Source organism: Cydia amplana, chromosome 13, assembly GCF_948474715.1.
Source record: "Cydia amplana chromosome 13, ilCydAmpl1.1, whole genome shotgun sequence".
In the NCBI taxonomy this organism is placed as follows: Eukaryota; Metazoa; Arthropoda; class Insecta; order Lepidoptera; family Tortricidae; genus Cydia; species Cydia amplana.
This window is the reverse complement of record NC_086081.1, coordinates 8,969,676-8,995,718: the sequence shown is the minus strand read 5'-3', so window position 1 is coordinate 8,995,718 and position 26,043 is coordinate 8,969,676. Positions and strand designations below refer to the sequence as shown.

The following is a 26,043-nucleotide window of genomic DNA, read 5'->3' as shown; positions in this document are numbered from 1 at the left end:
GAAGCGGAGTTTGGCTCAGACTACATACCTAGACCACAATAAAAATATTATGTACACCAAGATTTCTCGAATACTTTAAAGAAAATCTTCAATAGATGATTAATAGTAAAGATATTTCAAATTTTGGTCTAATTTCACTCGACATGTTTCGAGGAAACACGATGTTCGTCTTTTGGAGCTCTTACCTGCGATCCAATTCGATCAAAGTTGCGTGACCGATCCGTTTTAAATATTTTAGTAACTAATTAATTATAAACGTGACTGTAATTTTAGAGCTGAAAGAATTCTTTAGTTTGTGTTTACTCGTAATACGTGGTTTTTGTTCATTACTTATATTTTCGATCTAAGGATTTTGTGAGCTTTTATAAAATTTTAAATAATAAATGAAGTTAAATATTCAGCTCAGCGGTGTGTTAACATTAACTTTTTTTTTTTAGTTAAAGTAAAAAATCTAGAAAATCATAAACTAGCTTTGATATAAATATACAAATATATACTAATTCATATCTCAGTAACTGATAATATTTTTATGATCAATTGGTTGTTCGATTACCAGTTATATAATTCCATAAAAGTCCCTAATACAGCATTGCAATCTAAAACATTGATAAATGTTCTTTAAAGTGTAAACTTGTAAATCTTAACTGAACTGATACATTCTAAAATACAAATCATTACTATACGTCAACAAATCCCATTATAATATGAAGGGTGCACGGAATGAACATGCCTAGGTAGTCACTTTAGTTGTGTTACATATATTATACAGTGGTAGCAAAGTATATATATAATAGTTCATTAAGACGTTCATTTTGAGATGAAAATCTCATTCTCCGAAAAAGAGACTAATATTCCTTCCGTGTCTTTCATATCTCCTTGTAAATACATCGAGTCACAAACTAAAGGACCTCTTCGATGCAATTTGCCCCAAGCTAATTCCGTGGTAACCCCTACACACGAAGCTGCGAATCTGGTTGAGCAGCTAACTTGTCAATAACGTTGGTTAAGCTTTGAGCTTATTACTCTACACTGTAGTCTACAGCATAAACAAAGGACAAACAGGCCAATTCGAACGTATATAGGTATATAGTCCTCATCGATTTCGATGACGGCGACCTCAGTTGTTATGGATTACGCCTATTATGGGCCCGGATGTGGCTGGCCAGGCCGAACTTGGTCTTAAAGACTCTTTTGCAGGCATTACAATAGAGTTGGCCAGACGCGTTGTAGGTATACGCTTCGGTCTCTCTTTACGTTGTTGTTGACGTTTGGCATCTAAGGTATTGAGGCGGTCTTCCTCAAACGCTTTGATGCGGTTAAAGATGGTAGACCGCCAAGATGACCTGTCTGTAGCAAACTCCTCCCAAAGCTCAGGGCGATGTTGCAAGCGTTCAAGTGTCGTTTGAGCACGTCTTTATAACGCAGATGCTGACCGCCGTGCTTCCGCTTAGCTTCCACCAATTCGAACGTACAATGACATCAGAATTGTATCTACATGATGTCATTTAGCAAACCTGCATCACCCTTGCGTCAAACAAACAAACATGTACGTATATTGCATATACAGTCAGCAGCAATAGTTGCTAAGCGGGCGAGTTGTTCAAAATGATCTTGATGCGACTTTATTGTTAAGAGAATAAGAGCGCGCCAAGGTAATTTTGAACACCTCGCTCGCTTAGCCACTTCTGCTGCTGATTGTACTAGCGAAATGCACAATAAGGACAAGAACTAAATTAAGTATGCCATTTAGATATCATTCTGATGTCAGTGTACGTGCGAATTGGCCTGTTTGTCACGTAAAGCAGTGTAAATATTGCGAATGACAGCGGAAGTAGATGACGCTGTAAGTTTATATGTACCTACCTAAGTTGCCAGTGCTAATGTTTGACAATCCAGTTACGTATGGCATCAAGAAATGTAGTTACTTCAGCTATCAAATTGGCGGCTAGAATATTTTACATGACTTTAGGCGTCTTAGTATTTCTTTGTCTATGCCCCACAACCATCAATCTAAAGTACTCTTTGTATACATCGGTACTTAGACAGTTACATAGTAGTTTAAGTTACTCTGTAAATACGCTCTACGGGTCACGAAGTAAACGTAGCGGTCATTGGTGCTACGAACAATTCTTCGTACTTTCATTGAATATGGTTACTGCCTGTTGTTGAGGTATCTCTTTCCAATATCCCTCCGATGTCTCTATTTAAGTATGAGTATAAGAATATTGGCGAACTGCGCCGTCCTACCATTTAAATTGAGAACATAATTACGTCAATTTATGAATCCATATACATAACATCCATATGTGATTCCATACATCATAGGTACATACACATAAGATACGTATGCATTTAAAGTCTCTGTAGAAACCGAGCTTAAACTGGCATTATCGTTCCGTTCTCTTCTCCCTACCTTTGAATGCTAAAGATTAAGCCAGCTATTGAATAAACGAACATAAATATTCAAGAGAAAATTCCCCGAAATAATATCGTTAACTGTGCAATAATTTTGTTCAATTCGGACTAAAATCTTCATTTGAATGTCACGTAATTATTCTGTTCCGAGAGTTTAGGAACAGTTAAAAGGAGTGTAGCGAATGGTTAGCGTGTTTAATCTTGTCAATTATCCAGAAATTGGAGCAAGGACCCGCCTTAAGCTCACGCCGGTCCTAGGGGCGTACTAACTACACCGCGATTCTCTGACAAGTCGATCAAATTAACATTTCAACTGCGGATTAAACGCTTAATTGCTTGACTTGGTTAAAGTCACCTAGAACAGTTGATTTTGTTTAGATAATGTGGGGATGTTCACCAAAAATAGCTAAAAAGTTTGCATGTAATTGATCCAGCAAGAGCAAAGCGCGATAAAACTATTTGACTATTTGGTTGTTACTGTGTACTATTTGGTTTTACTGTAGATTAAGGCATCACTTTGTTTTTGTTATTGTTACTACACGCAGCGACGATTTGGTAGGAAGGAATAATATAATGTTAAACAGGATATAAATCTGACAATGGCGCATCTGAAGGACTTGAAACAGTATGACAAGATACTGCGCATCTGAGGATCCGAATTCTGTAACTGAGAACCAAAGGAACAGGACCCACCTCACTTCACTCAATTTCGATCTTCACCAAGGAGAAGTTTTGGCTGAAGGGTGTCAAGCACCGGTGCCATAAGTTTTAAAAATAATGTTTTTGTTTTCACCTGAACAGGCCTGCGGTGGGAGCGGGAATATGAGCGTGGTGGAAGACTTGCGGCGCGCGACGGCGCAGCCGAGGGACTGAGGCTTGAAGCTGCGCAGCTGCTGCATGAAGTCGCTGCACTCCATGAGCGCGACGTCCGCGAAGTGCAGATCGCACAGGATGTGGTTCTTGAAACGGCGTGCGCGTTTCTGTGTATAGAATTACAATGAATAGTTTTAAGTTGTAAAACCACCACACCCCTAGCACATGATTGGCGCGACAGTATCTCGCGGCGAGATAGACTACCCGTCTTTTTCTATGTTAATATTAAAAGAGGGACGGATAGTCTATCTCGCCGCGAGATACTGTCGCGCCAATCATGTGCTAGCCCGGCAGACTATAGTCCAATACTAGCTTAAAACCTCCTAATACTGGAGAATTCCACAGAAAATGGTCATTTTAAGTGCAAAAAAAAAAATTGTTCAATAAATATTTCTTTAATGCAGAAGTATTCTTAGCACACTAAAGTTATCTCTTTTGAATATTATTTTGGTAAAAAAACTAGCTAACAGAACATTTTCATATTTAAAAACAAGTCCCGTTATTGTTGCTACCACTCTACCTATTTTTTGGTAATATTGAAGAAGAATTTGCTGCATTAGCATCCAACTTAGTACCGGCTACAACAATTTCCTACATATCTGCTGCCGAAATCGCTGATAATATTCAGAAATTTCATCCTTGGGAAGCTGTAAAAGCTATACCAGGAATATCGAAATTTCATGATATATTTGTCAACGACAGTTAAATAGAATGTAAAATACACGCTTTGGGTGTAGACAATATTAAGTTTTTTAGTTTAAAGTAGATAAAACTTTGTTTTCAAAAACTAAATTTCGTACAAGTCCCGTACAAACTGTTAAGTTTAATTTTTTTTTGTTGTTATTTAATAAATATTTCATCACATCTTTTTCGTGTCATTTAAAATGTATGTACGTGTTTATTATAATGTATTTTTATTTATCGATCAGATACTCCAATTAAGTATGCTTAAATAAATGCAAGATTTAATAAAACTGGAAACACGGTGGACCGGGTATGTCCCGTACAAACGCTATTATTTTTTGGGATTTACTCAGGAATATGTTACTGTTTAGAAGAATAAATAATTGTTTAGTATACATCCCTGATTCCTATATTCATATTTGTTGCAAGTTGTGTAAGATAACATTTGGTTTCCTACAAAGGTATATTTTTTATTTTATCTATAAAATTCGTACGATTAGTCCCGTACGAACCGTGGAATGCTCCTACTGTAACTATGGTCCACAAGTTCAAAAGGAAATTAAGTATCAATACCAATGTTCCTTTTGGGTTACTCCGAGGTTTTTCTTCTATTTATAAACAAACCCTGGCTTAGAACTACAAACAATACAGTAAAAGACACACCAGACAACACTTTATGAATAAACTAATGAAAAAATAATATAAACTACCCAATCGTAATATTCGCTAACACGTTATTATTAAATGCTTATTTTATTAGTATTACATATTTCTTTTCATTGAATATAGGAAAGCTTTTAACCTAAGCTCCGGGAAGTGGCGTAAACCTCATGTAGAAAGCTCGACATAGCTTAAAACGCCTTCTAATATGAGGTGACGGCCATGTAGGATTTTTATTCAACAAATTTTGCCTACCTCCTAATAGTTTCAGCGCGCCGGGCTACATTTATTCTAGCTTACAATTGTTTTGTTTAAATAAGCTAGATAAAATAAAGTAGGTAAACAGTAAACACTGAAATACATTGATAAAATATAACGATCTTATCACGTAAAGGAGAGTTAAAAAGTCCCCAAACTTTGTAAGTTAGTGTCTACAATCTCCTAGAAAAAACCTTTGTCCCAGAATCAATTCAGTCGGAACAGCGGAAGCTCGGAGTATAAAAGTGCTCGGTATATTTACATTGTTGGTATTACGTCCATCCGTAAGCTGGAAACCTTCGTAAACTAAACGGATTTAAAGGGATAGGGTCCACGTACAAACAACATCTGAAAAGAAAATTAAAAGGTGCCTCGAATAACTCTGGTACACGTGTAACGTGGGTCAGTCTATCACAAGAACCAACAAACGACAGTATCCTTGTGTGCTGACAATTCTTAATTATATACCTATGCGCTATACTTTAAGTTTAAGGAAAAGTGTCGTTTCATTTGTGTAATTATCTGATACGATTAAAAACCCCGGCTATTCGTATGTACTAATTTTAAGCTCCTATATTATGTTATATATAACACTCAAAACTTACATAGAGTGTTTTGTTTTATGTATATTATTTTTAAAGCATTGTTGTTACGTTAATTTACACTTTTGCGTTCCCGTCCTTTTTATTTTTATTAACTTCTCTAACTAAATTATTATTGACCGAAGCGTAGCGAAGGTCTACGTTTTGACTCGGGCATTTTGCTTTTGTATGTCCGGATGTTCTCCTCTACAGGTCGCAATTATTAACCGATTTTCGTGAAATTTTGTGACCGAATTCAATGACTAAATAATTTTTTTTTGTCGATCCGGTTTTTGGAATTTTTTCAAAATGGCGGAGTCGTGATAGCTCCCGCCTAAACAAATAGTCGTATCGGTATCATAAGAGTTTTTTTCTTTCTGAGATATGTTTATAGATTAAATGGCCAAAAATTCAGAAAATTTGTATCGCTGGTTTTGCCGGTATTTAGATATCTAGTTTTTACTTGAGAATGAGTAGCTAAATTTCGTCAGCTTTAGTAAGAACTATAATGGCGTATTTTGCAAACGTTCGCTTTTTTTTGTTTGCATCGGCAGGTCCCTGGTTCCATCCCCAGTAATTGTATATTGCTACATAACTTTTTGTATTTTTTTTTATAGTTAAATTTCGTATAGTTGTTTTTTATTTTATTTTTTATTTTGAAAAAATTAGCAAGCGCGGGTTAAGCGTATTCGTTTAATTTTTGCTTGTAGCTTTATGTAGTTTTTAATTTTTTGTTTATATTACATGTACTATACCTATATTTTAATAAATATTTTTGCCATACATTTATTCAGTTTTAAGCTCTGCTCGCGAGGTCTACAGCTCACAGAGCCACTAGTATAACTTCTCTTTGTTTACACTTTTTTTTATTTAAATGTATATTTCCAAGAAAGTTTAGTAATAATGGCTATGTCTCTACAGTAAATTGATACTTGTTCAAAATTGGCTTTGCGAGTATTACAGTAAACCTGAACTTTAATCTACCGGTCCGGTTTTTGAGATCTCCTTACCATTATAAATACATTACATACATTCTGCAATAAAGAATAACTTGTATTCCTAGTCTAGTGGTAGTCTTGTTTTGAATTAATTAAAAAGTATCGACCAATTTCACATAGATACCTAGTAGAATGTTAATGCGTATAAATAGTACTCATACCCACGCATGTTATGTACCTATTTTTTAAGTATACGTCTAGTGTCATGCATATAAAAAAAGCGGCCAAGTGCGAGTTGGACTCGCCCATGAAGGGTTCCGTATTTACGGGATTTATGACGTATTAAAAAAAACTACTTACTACATCTCGTTCAAACCAATTTTCGGTGGAAGTTTGCATGGTAATGTACATCATATATTTTTTTAGTTTTATCATTCTTTTATTTTAGAAGTTACAGGGGGGGGGGGGGACACACATTTTACCATTTTGGAAGTGTCTCTCGCGCAAACTATTCAGTTTAGAAAAAAATGATATTAGAAACCTCAATATCATTTTTGAAGACCTATCCATAGATACCCCACACGTATGGGTTTGATAAAAAATGTTTTTTTGAGTTTCAGTTCTAAGTATGGGGAACCCCCAAAATTTATTGTTTTTTTCTATTTTTGTGTGAAAATGTTTATGCGGTTCACAGAATACATCTACTTATCAAGTTTCAACAGTATAGTTCTTATAGTTTCGGAAAAAAGTGGCTGTGACATACGGACGGACAGACAGACAGACAGACAGACAGACATGACGAATTCATAAAGGTTCCGTTTTTTGCCATTTGGCTACGGAACCCTAAAAATACGGTAGGTATAGATCTCTCATCGAAGAACTAGATGTAAACGGTAAATGTTATAACTAAGTATATTAAACAAACAAATTATCTTGAAATTTAATTCGCTTCAATATTAAATAGCGTGATCGTATCAGGGTTCGATCCTCTGATTTAGAAGTGGCATGGAGTGTAGAAGTGAAGTGGTATATTTGTTTTAAACGTACAGTTGTGTGCAATATAATAGCAGTGATGAAGATTGTCAGCCGTCAATAGTAAAATGAAAATTAGGGGAAAACTATAATTTTAGATCAATTATATGGGACCTTTTTTAAAATTCTTATGTATTACTTGACATTGTTTCAAAATGAACTGTAACCTTTACTTAAATAGATTTGTTAGCCGTTCGTCTGGCTAGCATTTGGTCCAGGTCGCTGTTTGTCCAGTTCGCGTTTGGTCCAATACGCAATTTGTCCTAAAATCCGGACCAAAAGCGAATTGACTTAGTAGCAGTTGGTCGCAATCGGAGTTCGCCATATACGCGTTTTGACACACTCGCTACTCGCCCCAAATGCGGTTCGTCCTATACGCAAATAACCCTTTTTCGTCTTTCTTTGACTAATTGGACGTTATATAACATAATATTAATCTACATTCCAGTTCTAAAATATCTACTATCGACCAAAAGTACACGACTGACCGTATCGCTATATATGACACATACTTGATCAATAAAGTGTATAAGTAGGCCATTAGAAAAAGGTTCAAGGAGTTAAATTTGAACAAGACGTCTGACGGCAGAAATATTAAAAGACACTGTTCATATTTAACCTTGTTACCAACACGCTTTTTTAGCGGATACTTGGTTGGAGATAATGGGGACAGCTGGATCCATTCAGAACAGTGATGAATTTCTTGCTTTTCAGCAATACTTTCTGAACAGCAGTACCGTTGTTTCCTAAGATTTTAAGTGTTGCCTATGAAAAACAAAGGACGACGAATCTTATCGAAGGGTGGCACAACAGGATTAACAAGAAGATACCAGTGAAGCCAAACTTACTGCTGTTAGTTCAGCATTTAAAAAAAGAAGGGCGGCATTTTGACACTGCAATAAGAAGAAATTCTTCAATTAGCAGGAAAAGAAGGTTGTGTGACTTAAAGTTCAACAGGATGCTAAAAAAAACTTTAAGAAAGCTAGAAGGAAATGAGATACAACCACGACAATTCCTAAAAAAAATAATTTTTCATAAAATGCTTCGTTAACAAGTCTGTCACTTGTTGATTTTAATTTCCTTCTATCTTAACGCTTATAGTGTTTTAAAGGTTAAGGAAAAACATAATGTATCACTGGTGTTATAAAGCCAAGACAAGGTCCTAAGTATAGGTTTTTTTTGTTGTTGTTAAGATAAGTTTTAAGTTGTTTTTTAAATAAATTAACTATTTTGCCCAAATGAGAGTTTTCTTTCAATTATTACGCTGCTTTAGGATTGTAGGTATATTATCTGATTTTAACATCTCAAACCGTGCAATAACTCCCCTGCCTACTCGTATCTAGACGAGTAGGCAGGGGAGAGTGGTTACCATTCGTATATTTTCTTATTGTAGGCCTTGTAAAACAAAGGTTAATACAATATTTAAACGTCCAATTAGTCAAAGAAAGACGAAAAAGGGTTATTTGCGTATAGGACGAACCGCATTTGGGGCGAGGAGCGAGTGTGTCAAAACGCGTATATGGCGAACTCCGATTGGGACCAACTGCTACTGAGTCAATTCGCTTTTGGTCCGGATTTTAGGACAAATTGCGTATTGGACCAAACGCGAACTGGACAAACAGCGACCTGGACCAAATACTAGCCAGACGAACGGCTAACAAATCCTTAAATGATTTAATATTGGAAGTAAGAAAAGATCGTCTTATAGAAAAGTTCATTTTTTTCTGAATGACATAGGTTTAGATGTAAAGTTTTGAAATAATGGGCAAAATAGTAAGTTACAATAATATTACACAATTGTATCTTTTTCGTAGGTTGTTACGTTTTTATAAGAATTTCGCGAGGTAGTAAAAAAGCCAATTTTCATGATATTTTTTTTAAGTAAGTAAAGGCTACAGCTAATTTTGAAACGATGTCAAGTAATGCAGAAGAATTATAAGAAAATATCCAATATAATTGATCTAAAGTTATAGTTTTCCCCTAATTTTCATTTTCCTATTGACTGCTATTATATGTATTGCACACAACTCTAGGTATAGTCATCGTCAAAAGTACCTATACGCTTTTTCCTTTACCGTAATGGTGCAAAAACGTAAAGCATTCACTTTGAAAATATTTGTATGGGGTTGAGCAGCATAATGTCATTGGCATCATCATGGTGTGTAGTGTAAGGCTGCGTCACTCGGGTATACTATCGCGTGTCAAAACTCAGTCTCGGGAGTTCGCCCGCCATTGAGGACTGTCTAGTTGATAACAGACAGCGATTGCAAGCAGAACGCGTATTCTGAGTGTACATTTCTTTAACCAGAAACGTCACTTTTGACACTGGCAGATCATAAATACAGATCAAAGGCATAACCTTTTATTATAAATACGCCTTCAGGAGGCCATACTTTATTTTTCATACTTTACATTTGAACATGGAATTTATACCATTTTGTTATCATTCGCTCTCCTGCGTCTCGCTCGCGCTAGTACATGTATGGACAAGTACGTGCGAAATGCACGTATGAATGATATCAAACTGACATCATTCTCTGAATGATGTATATTTTGATATCTGTATCAAAATATACATTTGAATTCGACTCCAGATGCTGCTGGATTTCATTTTTAGGTCGTAGGAGCTGAATATATGACCGTTGCGGGTAGTATAATATGAATAGGGCTCATCACGGAAAGATCATCTGTGTAAGCTAAGAACTGAAAAGGCAATATGTACATACACAATCATACATGTATTAAATCCAATCGTATTGTCTTTTCTTATGGGGGGGGGGGGGGGGCTCTTATTCGTAGGTACCAAAACGAGTGAAGAGCAACAAACCAGCTGACTTGGATTACTTGCCATCAACCTAGTGCTTTGTTGGGAAATACCTGTATAGATATCTTATTAGGTTGGAAAATCAAAATATTTAGCATCAGGAATGGGGCGGTACCGCTCGCTCTCGCTTAGGGCCCGGCCACATGTGCGCGGTGCGGCACCGCCGCCGCCGCGCGGCGCGGCACCGCAGAAATCTGCGGCGCCGCAAACCGCTCTGCGGCGACGCCCGCCGCAACGCAAAATTTTGCGGTGCCGCGCCGCGGCGCCGCAAAGCGGTGCGCGTCGCCGCGCGCGGTGCCGCGCGCGGTGCCGCAGCGCGGTGCGCGGCGCCGCGCGCGGTGCCGCAAAGCGGTGAGTTTCGCCGCGCGCGGTGCCGCCAAGCGGCGTGCGGCGCCGCGTGTGATGCCACGCTGCATAGTAAAGAATAAAATTCGACTACCAGTTGTTTAATCAGACATGGATCCCTTCACACGTGTTCTGCTCTTGCTGTTGTTATAGCGATAGCGGTTCGCCAAAAAACGCTGTAAATGGTGTTAAAGGTATCAAAATCGGTACGATTGATCTTTAGGACATTTGAAACAATTTGACCCGAAGCACCAACAAATAAAAAAACGAGAGGAGTTATGACGTCATCTTTTTTTGTATGAAATTAAAAAAAAATTGTTTAGAAACCTATCGTGTGTAGTATTAAACGAAAGGGCTTTCTAAGACGGTTCCAAAAATATATCACATCATTACATTTGAGTATTTTTTTTTTAAATTATAATAAAAATATTTTTTAAAACATACCAAGTTTGGGTTTCTCCAGATACAATACCGTTAAAATTTTTTTTGTTAAATATACCTCAAATTATACCTAATATCCCCATATCTAATTCTAATAAAGCAATTTTGAAAATATTTACATTTAGTATATTTGTTTTAATTTTTTCTACTCCCGTACCTTTATTTGTCATTTAAAAGGTCATCTCATACACACACCTTTAAACCCCTATGTTATAGTTGTCAAGACAAGTCTTTAGTCTATTCCCCAAAAAAGTATTTGTGCATACACGCAGTATCTTTTTGGTACTTTTACGATACTTCGTGTAATCACCACTTAAAAAATATTGTATTAAATACATTGTTGCCAACCTAATTTTAATTGATTGATGAGTACTAAGTGCATTGCTGCTAATTTACAAAATATTCATTAGGTTCTATAGTAGAAACAATAAAATTCCTTCAGAAGTCAGAAACGCGCATGTGACACCCGTAATATAGCAAGATCCATAGACTACGAACACCGCTTAGCGTTGCTTGTTAGTCTCCATAGGCTACTGTGGCCAAAATCGAGAAAAAAAAAACTATCCAAAATTGTAATTTAACTAAGAGCAAGTACCAGGGCCTCACGAGTTACTAGAAGGTGTCGCTGACCATCCGGCCGTGGGGCGCGGGGCGCGGTGGCCGGGTCGCGTATCTTAGCTGTATACTTTTGGTTTGTTTACCTACATATATGTCCTATATGATTCCACTTGTTTAAAGTATTATTTTTGTTGAATGAAAAATATTTGTTAAATTTACAATTTTTAATATTTAAAGGTGAGATTTTTCAGTTAATTCTTACATAAATAATTTTTACTACGAATTATAGATTCCGAGATATAAGCGACTTTCTGGAAAACCGTTATACTTATATTAATTTTATGCTTTCTATTTAAATATTTAATTGAGAAATTCATAGATCACACTTTGTAAAATTGAAAAATTAAAAAAAAGTACTTCATGTAATTATTTTCAAAATTGCTTTCTTAGTGTTAGATACCTAATATCCTCGTAGGATATTAGGTATAATTTGAGGTATATTTTACAAAAAAATATTGAACGGTATTGTATCTGGAGAAGCCCAAACTTGGTATGTTTTGAAAATTATTTTTATTATAATTAAAAAAAAGCGGCCAAGTGCGAGCCGGACTCGCCCATGAAGGGTTCCGTATTTAGGCGATTTATGACGTATTAAAAAAAACTACTTGCTAGATCTCGTTCAAACCAATTTTCGGTTGAAGTTTACATGGTAATGTACATCATATATTTTTTTTAGTTTTATCATTCTCTTATTTTAGAAGTTAGGGGGGGGGGGACACACATTTTACCACTTTGGAAGTGTCTCTCGCGCAAACTATTCAGTTTAGAAAAAAATGATATTAGAAACCTCAATATCATTTTTGAAGACCTATCCATAGATACCCCACACGTATGGGTTTGATGAATAAAAAAATTTTTGAGTTTCAGTTCGAAGTATGGGGAACCCCAAAAATTTATTGTGTTTTTTCTATTTTTGTGTGAAAATCTTAATGCGGTTCACAGAATACATCTACTTACCAAGTTTCAACAGTATAGTTCTTATAGTTTCGGAGAAAAGTGGCTGTGACATACGGACGGACAGACAGACGGACAGACAGACAGACAGACAGACAGACATGACGAATCTATAAGGGTTCCGTTTTTTGCCATTTGGCTACGGAACCCTAAAAACCGGCCAAGTGCGAGTCGGACTCGCGTTCCAAGGGTTCCGCGCATTACACAATTTTTAACAATATGTTTTGTTTAATGAAAAGTCAGTAAAATGTCTTTAAAAAACCCGTAGGGGCCGGATCAAAAACTAAGTACTTAAGTCCGACTCACGCTTGACTGCATATTTCTAATAGGTTTTCCTGTCATTTATAGGTAAAGAACTATTTAGTGTATTTTTTCAATATTGTAGACCCAGTACCTAGTTTCAGAGATAAGGGGGGAAAGGGTCATTTTTTGCCTATTTTCTTGAATAACTGCTAAACTATTTATCTTAAAATTATCATTCCAAAGTTTAATTAATAATTAAATTAATAAACTTTATTTTGAAACACTTTTAGGTACAGAAATTTACAAACTTTTCTCAAAATGAGCTCTTTCATTTGATATGTAACACGATATCTTAGTTTGAAAAACTTTATTTTTTAATTTGCTCTTTTACCTCCCAAAAGTGGCCTACATATTTAAAATTCATTTGTTTACGTTACATATATGTCCGTCTTTGGGTCACAAACTTACATAGGTATGTGTGCCAAATTTTAACTTCATTAAAAGTGAGTAAAATGTCTTTAAAAACCCCGTAGGGGTCGGATCAAAATCTAAGTACTTAAGTCCGACTCACGCTCGACTGCACATTTCTAATAGGTTTTCCTGTCATCTATAGGTAAAGAACTATTCAGTGTAATTTTTTCAAAATTTTAGTCCAGTACTTTCAGAGATAAAGGGGAGGAATGGTAATTTTTTGCCTATTTTCTTGAATAACTGCCAAACTATTTATCTTAAAATTATAAAAAAAATATATTTGAGATTCTCAAAATGAGCTCTTTCATTTGATACACACACGATATATTTTGAATAACTTTATTTTTTTATTTGCTCTTTTACCCCCAAAAAGTGGCCTCCATATTTAAAATTCATTTGTGTACGTTACATGTTCGTCTTTGGATCACAAACTTACATATGTGTGCCAAATTTCAACTTATTGAAAAGTGAGTAAAATGTCTTTAGAAAACCCGTAGGGGTCGGATCAAAAACTAGTACTTAAGTCCGACTCACGCTTGACTGCACATTTCTAATAGGTTTTCCTGTCATCTATAGGTTAAGAACTATTTAGTGTATTTTTTTAAATATTTTAGACCCAGTACCTAGTTTCAGAGATAAGGGGGGGAAAGGGTCATTTTGTGCCTATTTTCTTGAATAACTGCTAAACTATTTATCTTAAAATGATCATTCCAAAGTTTAATTAATAATTAAATTAATAAACTTTATTTTGAAACACTTTTAGGTACAGAAATTTACAAACTTTTCTCAAAATGAGCTCTTTCATTTGATATGTAACACGATATCTTAGTTTGAAAAACTTTATTTTTTAATTTGCTCTTTTACCTCCCAAAAGTGGCCTACATATTTAAAATTCATTTGTTTACGTTACATATATGTCCGTCTTTGGGTCACAAACTTACATAGGTATGTGTGCCAAATTATAACTTCATTAAAAGTGAGTAAAATGTCTTTAAAAACCCCGTAGGGGTCGGATCAAAATCTAAGTACTTAAGTCCGGCTCACGCTCGACTGCACATTTCTAATAGGTTTTCCTGTCATCTATAGGTAAAGAACTATTTAGTGTAATTTTTTCAAAATTTTAGTCCAGTACTTTCAGAGATAAAGGGGAGGAATGGTATTTTTTGCCTATTTTCTTGAATAACTGCTAAACTATTTATCTTAAAATTATAAAAAAAATATATTTGAGATTCTCAAAATGAGCTCTTTCATTTGATACACACACGATATATTTTGAATAACTTTATTTTTTTATTTGCTCTTTTACCCCCCAAAAGTGGCCTCCATATTTAAAATTCATTTGTGTACGTTACATGTCCGTCTTTGGATCACAAACTTACATATGTGTGCCAAATTTCAACTTATTGAAAAGTGAGTAAAATGTCTTTAAAAAACCCGTAGGGGTCGGATCAAAAACTAGTACTTAAGTCCGACTCACGCTTGACTGCACATTTCTAATAGGTTTTCCTGTCATCTATAGGTTAAGAACTATTTAGTGTATTTTTTTCATTATTTTAGACCTAGTAGTTTCAGAGATAAAGGGGGGGAATGGTAATTTTTTGCCTATTTTCTTGAATAACTGCTAAACTATTTATCTTAAAATAATAAAAAAATATATTTGAGATTCTCAAAATGAGCTCTTTCATTTGATATGTAACACGATATAGTTTGAAAAACTTTATTTTTAAATTTCTCTTTTACCCCCCAAAAGTGGCCTTCATATTTAAAATTCATTTATTTACGTTACATCTTCGTCTTTAGGTCACAAACTTACATATGTGTGCCAAATTTCAACTTTATTGGTCCAGTAGTTTCGGAGAAAATAGGCTGTGACAGACGGACGGACGGACAGACAGACGCACGAGTGATCCTATAAGGGTTCCGTTTTTTCCTTTTGAGGTACGGAACCCTAAAAAAAATGACTAAAATATAATGATATGATATTTTTGGAATCGGCTCAGAAAGCCCTTTCGTTTAATACCACACACGATAGGTTTCAAAACAGTTTTTTTTAAATTCCATACAAATCAGAAATCAGAAATCTGCGGCGCCGCAAACCGCTCTGCGGCGACGCCCGCCGCAACGCAAAATTTTGGCACACATATGTAAGTTTGTGACCTAAAGACGAAGATGTAACGTAAATAAATGAATTTTAAATATGAAGGCCACTTTTGGGGGGTAAAAGAGAAATTTAAAAATAAAGTTTTTCAAACTATATCGTGTTACATATCAAATGAAAGAGCTCATTTTGAGAATCTCAAATATATTTTTTTATTATTTTAAGATAAATAGTTTAGCAGTTATTCAAGAAAATAGGCAAAAAATGACCCTTTCCCCCCCTTATCTCTGAAACTAGGTACTGGGTCTAAAATATTGAAAAAAATACACTAAATAGTTCTTAACCTATAGATGACAGGAAAACCTATTAGAAATGTGCAGTCAAGCGTGAGTCTGACTTAAGTACTAGTTTTTGATCCGACCCCTACGGGTTTTTTAAAGACATTTTACTCACTTTTCAATAAGTTGAAATTTGGCACACATATGTAAGTTTGTGATCCAAAGACGGACATGTAACGTACACAAATGAATTTTAAATATGGAGGCCACTTTTTGGGGGTAAAAGAGCAAATAAAAAAATAAAGTTATTCAAAATATATCGTGTGTGTATCAGATGAAAGAGCTCATTTTGAGAATATCAAATATATTTTTTTTATAATTTTAAGATAAATAGTTTAGCAGTTATTCAAGAAAATAGGCAAAAAATTACCATTCCTCCCCTTTATCTCTGAAAGTACTGGACTAAAATTTTGAAAAAATTACACTTAATAGTTCTTTACCTATAGATGACAGAAAAACCTATTAGAAATGTGCAGTCGAGCGTGAGTCGGACTTAAGTACTTAGATTTTGATCCGACCCCTACGGGGTTTTTAAAGACATTTTACTCACTTTTAATGAAGTTAAAATTTGGCACACATACCTATGTAAGTTTGTGACCCAAAGACGGACATATATGTAACGTAAACAAATGAATTTTAAATATGTAGGCCACTTTTGGGATGTAAAAGAGCAAATTAAAAAATAAAGTTTTTCAAACTAAGATATCGTGTTACATATCAAATGAAAGAGCTCATTTTGAGAAAAGTTTGTAAATTTCTGTACCTAAAAGTGTTTCAAAATAAAGTTTATTAATTTAATTATTAATTAAACTTTGGAATGATAATTTTAAGATAAATAGTTTAGCAGGTATTCAAGAAAATAGGCAAAAAATGACCCTTTCCCCCCCTTATCTCTGAAACTAGGTACTGGGTCTACAATATTGAAAAAATACACTAAATAGTTCTTTACCTATAAATGACAGGAAAACCTATTAGAAATATGCAGTCAAGCGTGAGTCGGACTTAAGTACTTAGTTTTTGATCCGGCCCCTACGGGTTTTTTAAAGACATTTTACTGACTTTTCATTAAACAAAACATATTGTTAAAAATTGTGTAATGCGCGGAACCCTTGGAACGCGAGTCCGACTCGCACTTGGCCGGTTTTTAGGGTTCCGTAGCCAAATGGCAAAAAACGGAACCCTTATAGATTCGTCATGTCTGTCTGTCTGTCTGTCTGTCTGTCTGTCTGTCTGTCTGTCCGTCTGTCTGTCCGTCCGTATGTCACAGCCACTTTTCTCCGAAACTATAAGAACTATACTGTTGAAACTTGGTAAGTAGATGTATTCTGTGAACCGCATTAAGATTTTCACACAAAAATAGAAAAAACACAATAAATTTTTGGGGTTCCCCATACTTCGAACTGAAACTCAAAAATTTTTTTTTTCATCAAACCCATACGTGTGGGGTATCTATGGATAGGTCTTCAAAAATGATATTGAGATTTCTAATATCATTTTTTTCTAAACTGAATAGTTTGCGCGAGAGACACTTCCAAAGTGGTAAAATGTGTGTCCCCCCCCCCCTAACTTCTAAAATAAGAGAATGATAAAACTAAAAAAAATATATGATGTACATTACCATGTAAACTTCAACCGAAAATTGGTTTGAACGAGATCTAGCAAGTAGTTTTTTTTAATACGTCATAAATCGCCTAAATACGGAACCCTTCATGGGCGAGTCCGGCTCGCAGTTGGCCGCTTTTTTTTAATTATAATAAAAATAATTTTCAAAACATACCAAGTTTGGGCTTCTCCAGATACAATACCGTTCAATATTTTTTTGTAAAATATACCTCAAATTATACCTAATATCCTACGAGGATATTAGGTATCTAACACTAAGAAAGCAATTTTGAAAATAATTACATGAAGTACTTTTTTTTAATTTTTCAATTTTACAAAGTGTGATCTATGAATTTCTCAATTAAATATTTAAATAGAAAGCATAAAATTAATATAAGTATAACGGTTTTCCAGAAAGTCGCTTATATCTCGGAATCTATAATTCGTAGCAAAAATTATTTATGTAAGAATTAACTGAAAAATCTCACCTTTAAATATTAAAAATTGTAAATTTAACAAATATTTTTCATTCAACAAAAATAATACTATAAACAAGTGGAATCATATAGGACATATATGTAGGTAAACAAACCAAAAGTATACAGCTAAGATACGCGACCCGGCCACCGCGCCCCGCGCCCCACGGCCGGATGGTCAGCGACACCTTCTAGTAACTCGTGAGGCCCTGGTACTTGCTCTTAGTTAAATTACAATTTTGGATAGTTTTTTTTTCTCGATTTTGGCCACAGTAGCCTATGGAGACTAACAAGCAACGCTAAGCGGTGTTCGTAGTCTATGGATCTTGCTATATTACGGGTGTCACATGCGCGTTTCTGACTTCTGAAGGAATTTTATTGTTTCTACTATGCACTTAGTACTCATCAATCAATTAAAATTAGGTTGGCAACAATGTATTTAATACAATATTTTTTAAGTGGTGATTACACGAAGTATCGTAAAAGTACCAAAAAGATACTGCGTGTATGCACAAATACTTTTTTGGGGAATAGACTAAAGACTTGTCTTGACAACTATAACATAGGGGTTTAAAGGTGTGTGTATGAGATGACCTTTTAAATGACAAATAAAGGTACGGGAGTAGAAAAAATTAAAACAAATATACTAAATGTAAATATTTTCAAAATTGCTTTATTAGAATTAGATATGAGGATATTAGGTATAATTTGAGGTATATTTAACAAAAAAATTTTTAACGGTATTGTATCTGGAGAAACCCAAACTTGGTATGTTTTAAAAAATATTTTTATTATAATTAAAAAAAAAAATTACTCAAATGTAATGATGTGATATATTTTTGGAATCGTCTTAGAAAGCCCTTTCGTTTAATACTACACACGATAGGTTTCTAAACAATTTTTTTTTAATTTCATACAAAAAAAGATGACGTCATAACTCCTCTCATTTTTTTATTTGTTGGTGCTTCGGGTCAAATTGTTTCAAATGTCCTAAAGATCAATCGTACCGATTTTGATACCTTTAACACCATTTACAGCGTTTTTTGGCGAACCGCTATCGCTATAACAACAGCAAGAGCAGAACACGTGTGAAGGGATCCATGTCTGATTAAACAACTGGTAGTCGAATTTTATTCTTTACTATGCAGCGTGGCATCGCACGCGGCGCCGCACGCCGCTTGGCGGCACCGCGCGCGGCGAAACTCACCGCTTTGCGGCACCGCGCGCGGCGCCGCGCACCGCGCTGCGGCACCGCGCGCGGCACCGCGCGCGGCGACGCGCACCGCTTTGCGGCGCCGCGCGGCGGCGGCGGCGCCGCACCGCGCACATGTGGCCGGGCCCTTACAAACGACACCGCACGCTTTAATATACCTACCTTACACACACAATATGAAGGCTCATTCAGATATACCCGATAGGCGACCCGAGGTTGTTTGATTCCTAACGTACCTACCCAAGAAAAACAATAAGGTCAATGAATGGCCATGAAAAAGTTAAATGTCATCTAAATCATGTAGGATAAGTATAAATAATTACACGCACCTTACACACAGTCATTGTAAAATTGAAAATTAGGCTAAAATGTAGATATTCAACTAATTAAAGATTATTCATCATACATATAATCAAGTTGTATATTTAGTATTTTTTTATTTATTTTACTCGTAGAGGGCATAATGGACTTTTACATCTTTTCTCCCTTAATACGCATAAAATCACTATGTAAAATTGTACTTTATTATATATATAAGCATGCGCAGTTTGGCTTCCACCAGTTTGGCACTGACATAAACGCTATCGAGAACGTAAGTTATTTTCTATGCATCTCGCTCGTACTCGTATATTAGTGCGAGCGAGATGTATAGAAAGTAAATTAAGTATATGTTAACGTATATGTTAGTTTAGATAGGTACCGTCAGTTGCTCATGGTACGGGTACAAGTGACATGTATCTAGGTTCCCACTACAATGCTCAAATCAAAATAAACTACCTATATGGAAATTGATCACATTAATTATTCATTGTATAGTTTTAACTACCTATGTTGACACGTGGCAGAACGCACATTATGTATAGTATGATAATAACACAAGTAACAATTTATAACATCATATTCATGATCTAATTATTTATGTAATTTATATGATAAACTTTAGTTTTGGCGTGTATACAATATTGAAGCCCGTGGCTCTGCCAGTTTCGTATTCGATATGTGTAAATTTCCTTTCAAAGCCCCGAGAAAAATAGTAGATTATTTTTGTCTATTAAGAGTCTATAAAGCTTTCCTCTAACACCATTGTTATATCCCATAATACCCATAGTTGGAACGACCATTACGTCGTGTTTTTAACCTCCTCGTTTATCGTAATTTCGTAATTAGGTGCTTATAATTATGTGATCTGAAGATTCTGAAGTTATTAATCGGACTCTTAAGAAGTTTATAAAGATGCCTTAATTTGTAGCAAATACTAAATGGGCTTTAATAAGGGCTCTTATCCTATTAATCAATGACTGTTCAGCGCCGTGAGGGAGTTTTCCATTGAGATCGGAAGATAGGTCAGATAAAGAGTTTTAGCAAATCGATTAGAAAATGTTGACATCCTTAATTAAATAAATTCAATAATAAATGAGGCTTTCTTTATTTCAACCTGGCTGTAAAGTCAGGCTCATAAGTAGCGGTTAAGACTACGCGACAAAAGAATCTTCATTCTTAAATAACTTATTAAGAAAGATAGGTACATTTCTTTTTATGTATAACAGATACTTTTAAACGCGATCTGTACAGATATACATATATACTTAACAGATATTTTTAGCACAACATTTCATCCGCTATTATTGATGCTCAGTGTACAGTCAAAGAATTTAATATCCGACCCATTTTGTGCCTTGTCACAGTGACAATCGGTGACAAGAAGCTAACGGGTAAGCTTTAGTCTGTGGCCCATCAGCGGAAAGTCGCCAGTCTGTCGGTATTCTACAGGTTGCACTTCGGGGAGTGTGCTCAAGAGCTACACGAGCTTATTCCACCGTCCCCATTCTAACATCGGACTTTTAGACGCACGGCCATCCATCCTTACTTGGTAGATATTCCACCAATTCGCACGAAGCGCTTTGCTTCCTTTTTTCTTATGCGCACTGCCAAGGAATGGAATTCCTTGCCGGCGTCTATATTTCTGAGCTCATATAACCCGGCAACCTTCAAATCAAGGGAGAACAGGCACCTTCTGGGCAGGCTCGCTCCATCGTAGGCCACCTCGTAGGTCTTCGCCTCGGCTAGTCTGTGGCCATGAGTACCTAAGCCCAAGGCCTTTAGCAACATTCTTATCGATTGTCACTGTGACAAGGTACGAAATGGGTCGGAAATTTAATTCTTTGAATGTACCTACCCTACTTTTGTAATAGGGAGTATGACTGCAATGTTTTGCCGCCAGAGTGCAGCACTAGTGACTTAAGTATACCATAGAGTAACTTATACATACTGGACCTTAAACTGTTTTTTGACAAGTTTTCACAGACAATCAAATATGGCATTGATACATCAAGGCGGTTTGCTTACAAAGGGCCTACCGGGAAACGCGAAATCGAAACTCAGCTATCTGCCTCTTTATCGCTCGAATACGCAAGAGTGATAGAGAGGTTAGATAACAAAATGTCGACTCTCTCGTTTGCGGTAGACCCTTAGATTGTTTACTTGTTGTTGATGTGGCGCCCCCTACGCAGACTTTCGCGTAATATTCCCTATTGGTATTGAGAAAAAGCCTTTTTGATAGTTTTGTGCTGTGCCAAGGGTAGTTCGGCGTTTTGGCAAGACGAGTTTGGTTTGACATACTCGTAGTAAGCCCTATTTTTTTTTAATTGTTAGTGATTACGTGATTGAGGAACTAACATCTAAATATACAAAGTTTATAATTATATTTTAATTATTTATTTTAATTATTTTAATAATTAATAATTAATGAAAGAGCAATTGAAGGGAGATTTCCCCATATCCCTAAAACGAAAGCTCATGGACATGTGTATTCTTCCCATCCTAACCTACGGAGCACAGACTTGGTCCTTGACAAAAGTTCAAAAATCCACCCTCAGGGTTTGTCAACGCGCCATGGAGCGTAGTATTCTCGGCGTGAAGTTAACCGATCGCATCAGAAACACAATACTACGCTCCAAAACCCAAATAGCTGACGTGGCTGAAACAGCCGCCAAGCTGAAGTGGGACTGGGCAGGACACGTTTGCCGTATGCCAGATGACTTGTGGGCTAAATCAACCACCAATTGGGCCCCACAAAATCGAACTCGAGGTCGCGGCAAACCTCGACGGCTTTGGCGGGATGACCTCGACGCCTTTGACAGGAACTGGTGGGAGACGGGTCAAGACCGGGATACGTGGAAAGGGAAGAGGGAGGCCTTTGCCCAGCAGTGGGACACTCTAGGCTCATATAAATAAAATAAATAAAAATAAAATTATTTTGGTGTACATTTGTGGGATAAATCAATTTCATCCCTTTCAAAATGGATGACGAAGACTCCCTGAATTATATTTTTTCCGATTTGTTTTTGTTTTTGTATACATTTATGTTTTATTGCATGCGGCGGATTAGCACAGCCTGCGGACATAACGGCTTTACGGATTTTTAAGGTGCAGAGGTATAGACAGAAGAGTTTTTGAGAAATCATAGCGATTTTTTAGTTCGCAATACAGTTGAAAAAAATTGTATTTAGCAATCTTGAGGCCTTTCTCTAATCACTTCATTGATTCGACCCTCTAATTTCTTGACTATCGCTTAATAGAAAAATAATCACGTATTACATAGGTCTAAAACGTACCTTAAAAATTTGTAACAATTTTTGCATAATCTTTTCTAAAATAAACTTTGTCAAAACTTCAAAAACGATCGATCCCGGACACGCACAGCCATCCCGCTCACGCTAATGCTTAATGAGAGTGAGAGAAGAGCCTGAACCCACGGGGCCTTACGTTCGATTCATCTCAGCCGTAGAGTGACATATGCTATAATAATTAACTTCAGTTAGATTTGTGTTCTTACTTGATATTTGATTCACTTTTAAATTTACCCATTTAAGAGCTAACTAGTCAGTGTTCCAATATTTACCAGCCGTAGCTCTTGTAAACAGAAAGTAATTTACCAGAACGCGAGTAAACATTATTTTAATGGAAAATGGGTTTGCACTGCATGGTACTTTTACAGCGGCAAAAGGCGGGTTAACATTTTTAAAGATAAACAAAGCGGTAAACAAATATCGCTGTCCATGCCTAATTGAAACTGGATTAATATTATGCAAATTGTTTTTTTTTTAATCAGCAAGTAAAGCAAATGCTAACGAGCGTGGCAATTTCCCAGGGTGCGTAGCCAACGTGCAATCGTTAACGCTCCGTAGCGAACGAGACGCAACTATCGCTGTCGCACTAGTGGGGAAGAGTGATAGAGAGAGATGACTTCGATACGCTACGGAGCGTTAACTATTGACACGTTGGCTACGCGCCCTGATATTATTACATCTTGGCTGTGATGTTTCTTTACAAAGTGATAAAAAACCCAACAAAATCTTCTGATTATACCTCAAATAAAGTCCTGTCTCACTTCTACAAAAATAAAACTTTAATTTTCGGTCAACTAAAATCCCTCCGTAAACTACAACGGACTGGCCATAAAATATCCTAGTCAGCTGGCTTAAATTAATGTAATAAATACCCAAAATGAAAATAAATAGAGCTTTATTTTCAGTTAGACCAAGTATTGTAAGCAACAATTGTTCCATCACACCCTAATAAAACAATGATATTGGATTGGTTTCCATCATTCACTCACCAACAATACAATACGTTAGCCATTTCGTGGACCAATACCGAAATGGCCTTCGTGCCGCTCGAACAATGGATGTCATTGGTAGCAATACCATATTCATACCCGTCGGCATTTTTGTTTGAGCACTGCATCGTTTCAATACACAACTCTGTGTTATCGAAAAAAACTATTCCAGACATGTTTTTGTGAATGTTTATCCTTTAGATGTCTGAATAATTACTGCGCCAATGTAATGCAATAAAAATCATTATGTTGGATGTTACATTGAAAAAAAAAAAACAATGAAAATGAAATTTAGAAATATGTTAAATTATGACGTACTTTGATGTATGAATAAATACATCCTTCCAGAAAACTTGTCAAATTTTATATAAATACAGTAATAAAATGTAAAAATTATACAATTTTAAATATGACCATCTAATTACTAAGTACATAGATGGTATCAAGGGTAGGTAGGTACCTACTAAATACTCAATGCTTTTTTTACATTTGTATGTAATATCTTGTGGTTTAAAAGGTTAAACTTCGTGTAGTAGTGATCACTTTAAGCCTCCCTAAGGGATAAATAAAGGAAAATTGATTGAAATTTTGATGCCGGGATAGCTCAGTTGGAAAAGCGACTTTTCCTGGCATGAAATTAGATTCCGCGTTCAAACTCCCCAAATGCAATTTTTAAAATGAAATCACTGTTTTGCTTTACGAAAGCCATATTTTTTGACACGTAAAATAATATCTATATAATGTACGTTTCACAAAAAAGTAGAATAACTTTATTGGTAAAGCTTAGTTTTTTTATATCGTTTCTTCTTAACTATAAAGTTATAAAATTAGCATGGATTAATACCAGACGCCATACCTGTGAAAACGGCATGCTAAAATTATGATATTCTGTCAGATGACATTGAGCGCAGTGTTCCAATAGTTCCAATCAGAGCCCGTACCATGAGTCACTGACAGTGTCAAAACTGACATATACGCTATCGAGAATTTAATTTACTTTCTATACATCTCGTTCGCACTAATATGCGAGTACGAGTGAGATGCATAGAAAGTAAATTACGTTCTCGATGGCGTTTATGTCAGTGCAAAACTGATGGTAGCCGTACAGCTCAGGGGTTCGTGATTTGCACGCCGCTAATAACTTCAGTGCGGGCTTCCTTTGTGATTCCCTTTTGATTAACTCCTACCAATGCCTACTAACTTATTTGGACTAAATACGAATGGGGAAATCTATTCACTGTAATTGACCGCAGTAACTGATTTTATCTTGTAACAGTTATAACTAAGTTGTATGAGTGTAATGAGTACCTACCTATACATATTACTCAAGTAGGTACAGTCGGCCAAAAATGTGGTCTACCATCATACAGTTGAGGTTCGTTTGAACGTCATGAGACAACAAGGTCGATTTGACATGAATGTCAGTGACAATTGGCAACCTTTGCGATCGTTAGATCTCGCAGAAACTTTTGTCAAAACTGGTAGACCACTTTCTTGGCCCACTGTACCTACCTACTTAAGTATGCAGTTATTATTTTAATACAATAATTTAATAATATTTTCACCACACCAAATAGTGTTCTTCAACTCTTGATCGTTCAAAAACTAATGGGAAAGTTGCATTTTATCCACATGTGGGGCAAAGTAATCAGATGCAAATATTGAGTTGTTTCCTTGTATTAGCTAGAATAAACTTTTAAATGATGTTTTCGAATGATAATTGATAATTTAAATGATAAACTGACCTAATGAAATTGATGCCCTGAGATTGGTTGTGTGTCAATGAATCAGCGAGTGGAAAGTAAAAGTGTAGTACAACCTAGTAAAGTACAACTAAAATATTGTTGGACTACCTCCTACTAGTTTCTAGTAAAAATATAGACCATATATTGCCACATGTTTCCGAAAAACTAATTTAGTTTCATTTTACGTTAACTAAACACAATTTCCTACACTCTTGATTGGTATAATCTTTTTGAAACTGCGGTCCGTGTGTTGATATATATGCTTGTTCTGGTAGTTATACTACACTAACAGAAAATAAGTATTGAGTGTAACGTCAACCCTTCTCAATAACATCCGATTCGGTAGAAATACTTTCCTTTGATTGACACGCGATAATGTACACAATGTTATTATAGCATTACAAGTACAAATACTTTCTCTTTCTTACTCATAACTTTATGATTTATGTTTTTTTGTGTATTCAGTAGAATATTTCGTTTCAATCCTAGTAAGCAGCAAGAAAGACAGTATTCATCGTTAAGGGATAAAAGGACGTTTTACAAAAAAAAAAAGCATCAGCGAGATACCAGTACCTAGTAATTGTTGAGGAGTAAAATGATATATTTTTGATACCTT

At 35.7% G+C, this 26,043-nt stretch overlaps 1 protein-coding gene across 1 annotated transcript in view; it reads right to left on the bottom strand.

Moving 5' to 3' along the window:
• The window catches only part of LOC134653486 (uncharacterized), a 284,313-nt gene that overhangs the window by 68,396 nt on the left and 189,874 nt on the right, over positions 1-26,043 (bottom strand). Inside the window, exon 7 of the mRNA XM_063508855.1 lies at positions 3,209-3,395. Within this exon, the coding sequence (XP_063364925.1) occupies positions 3,209-3,395 (187 nt within the window). The remainder of the gene's footprint in view (positions 1-3,208; positions 3,396-26,043) is intronic.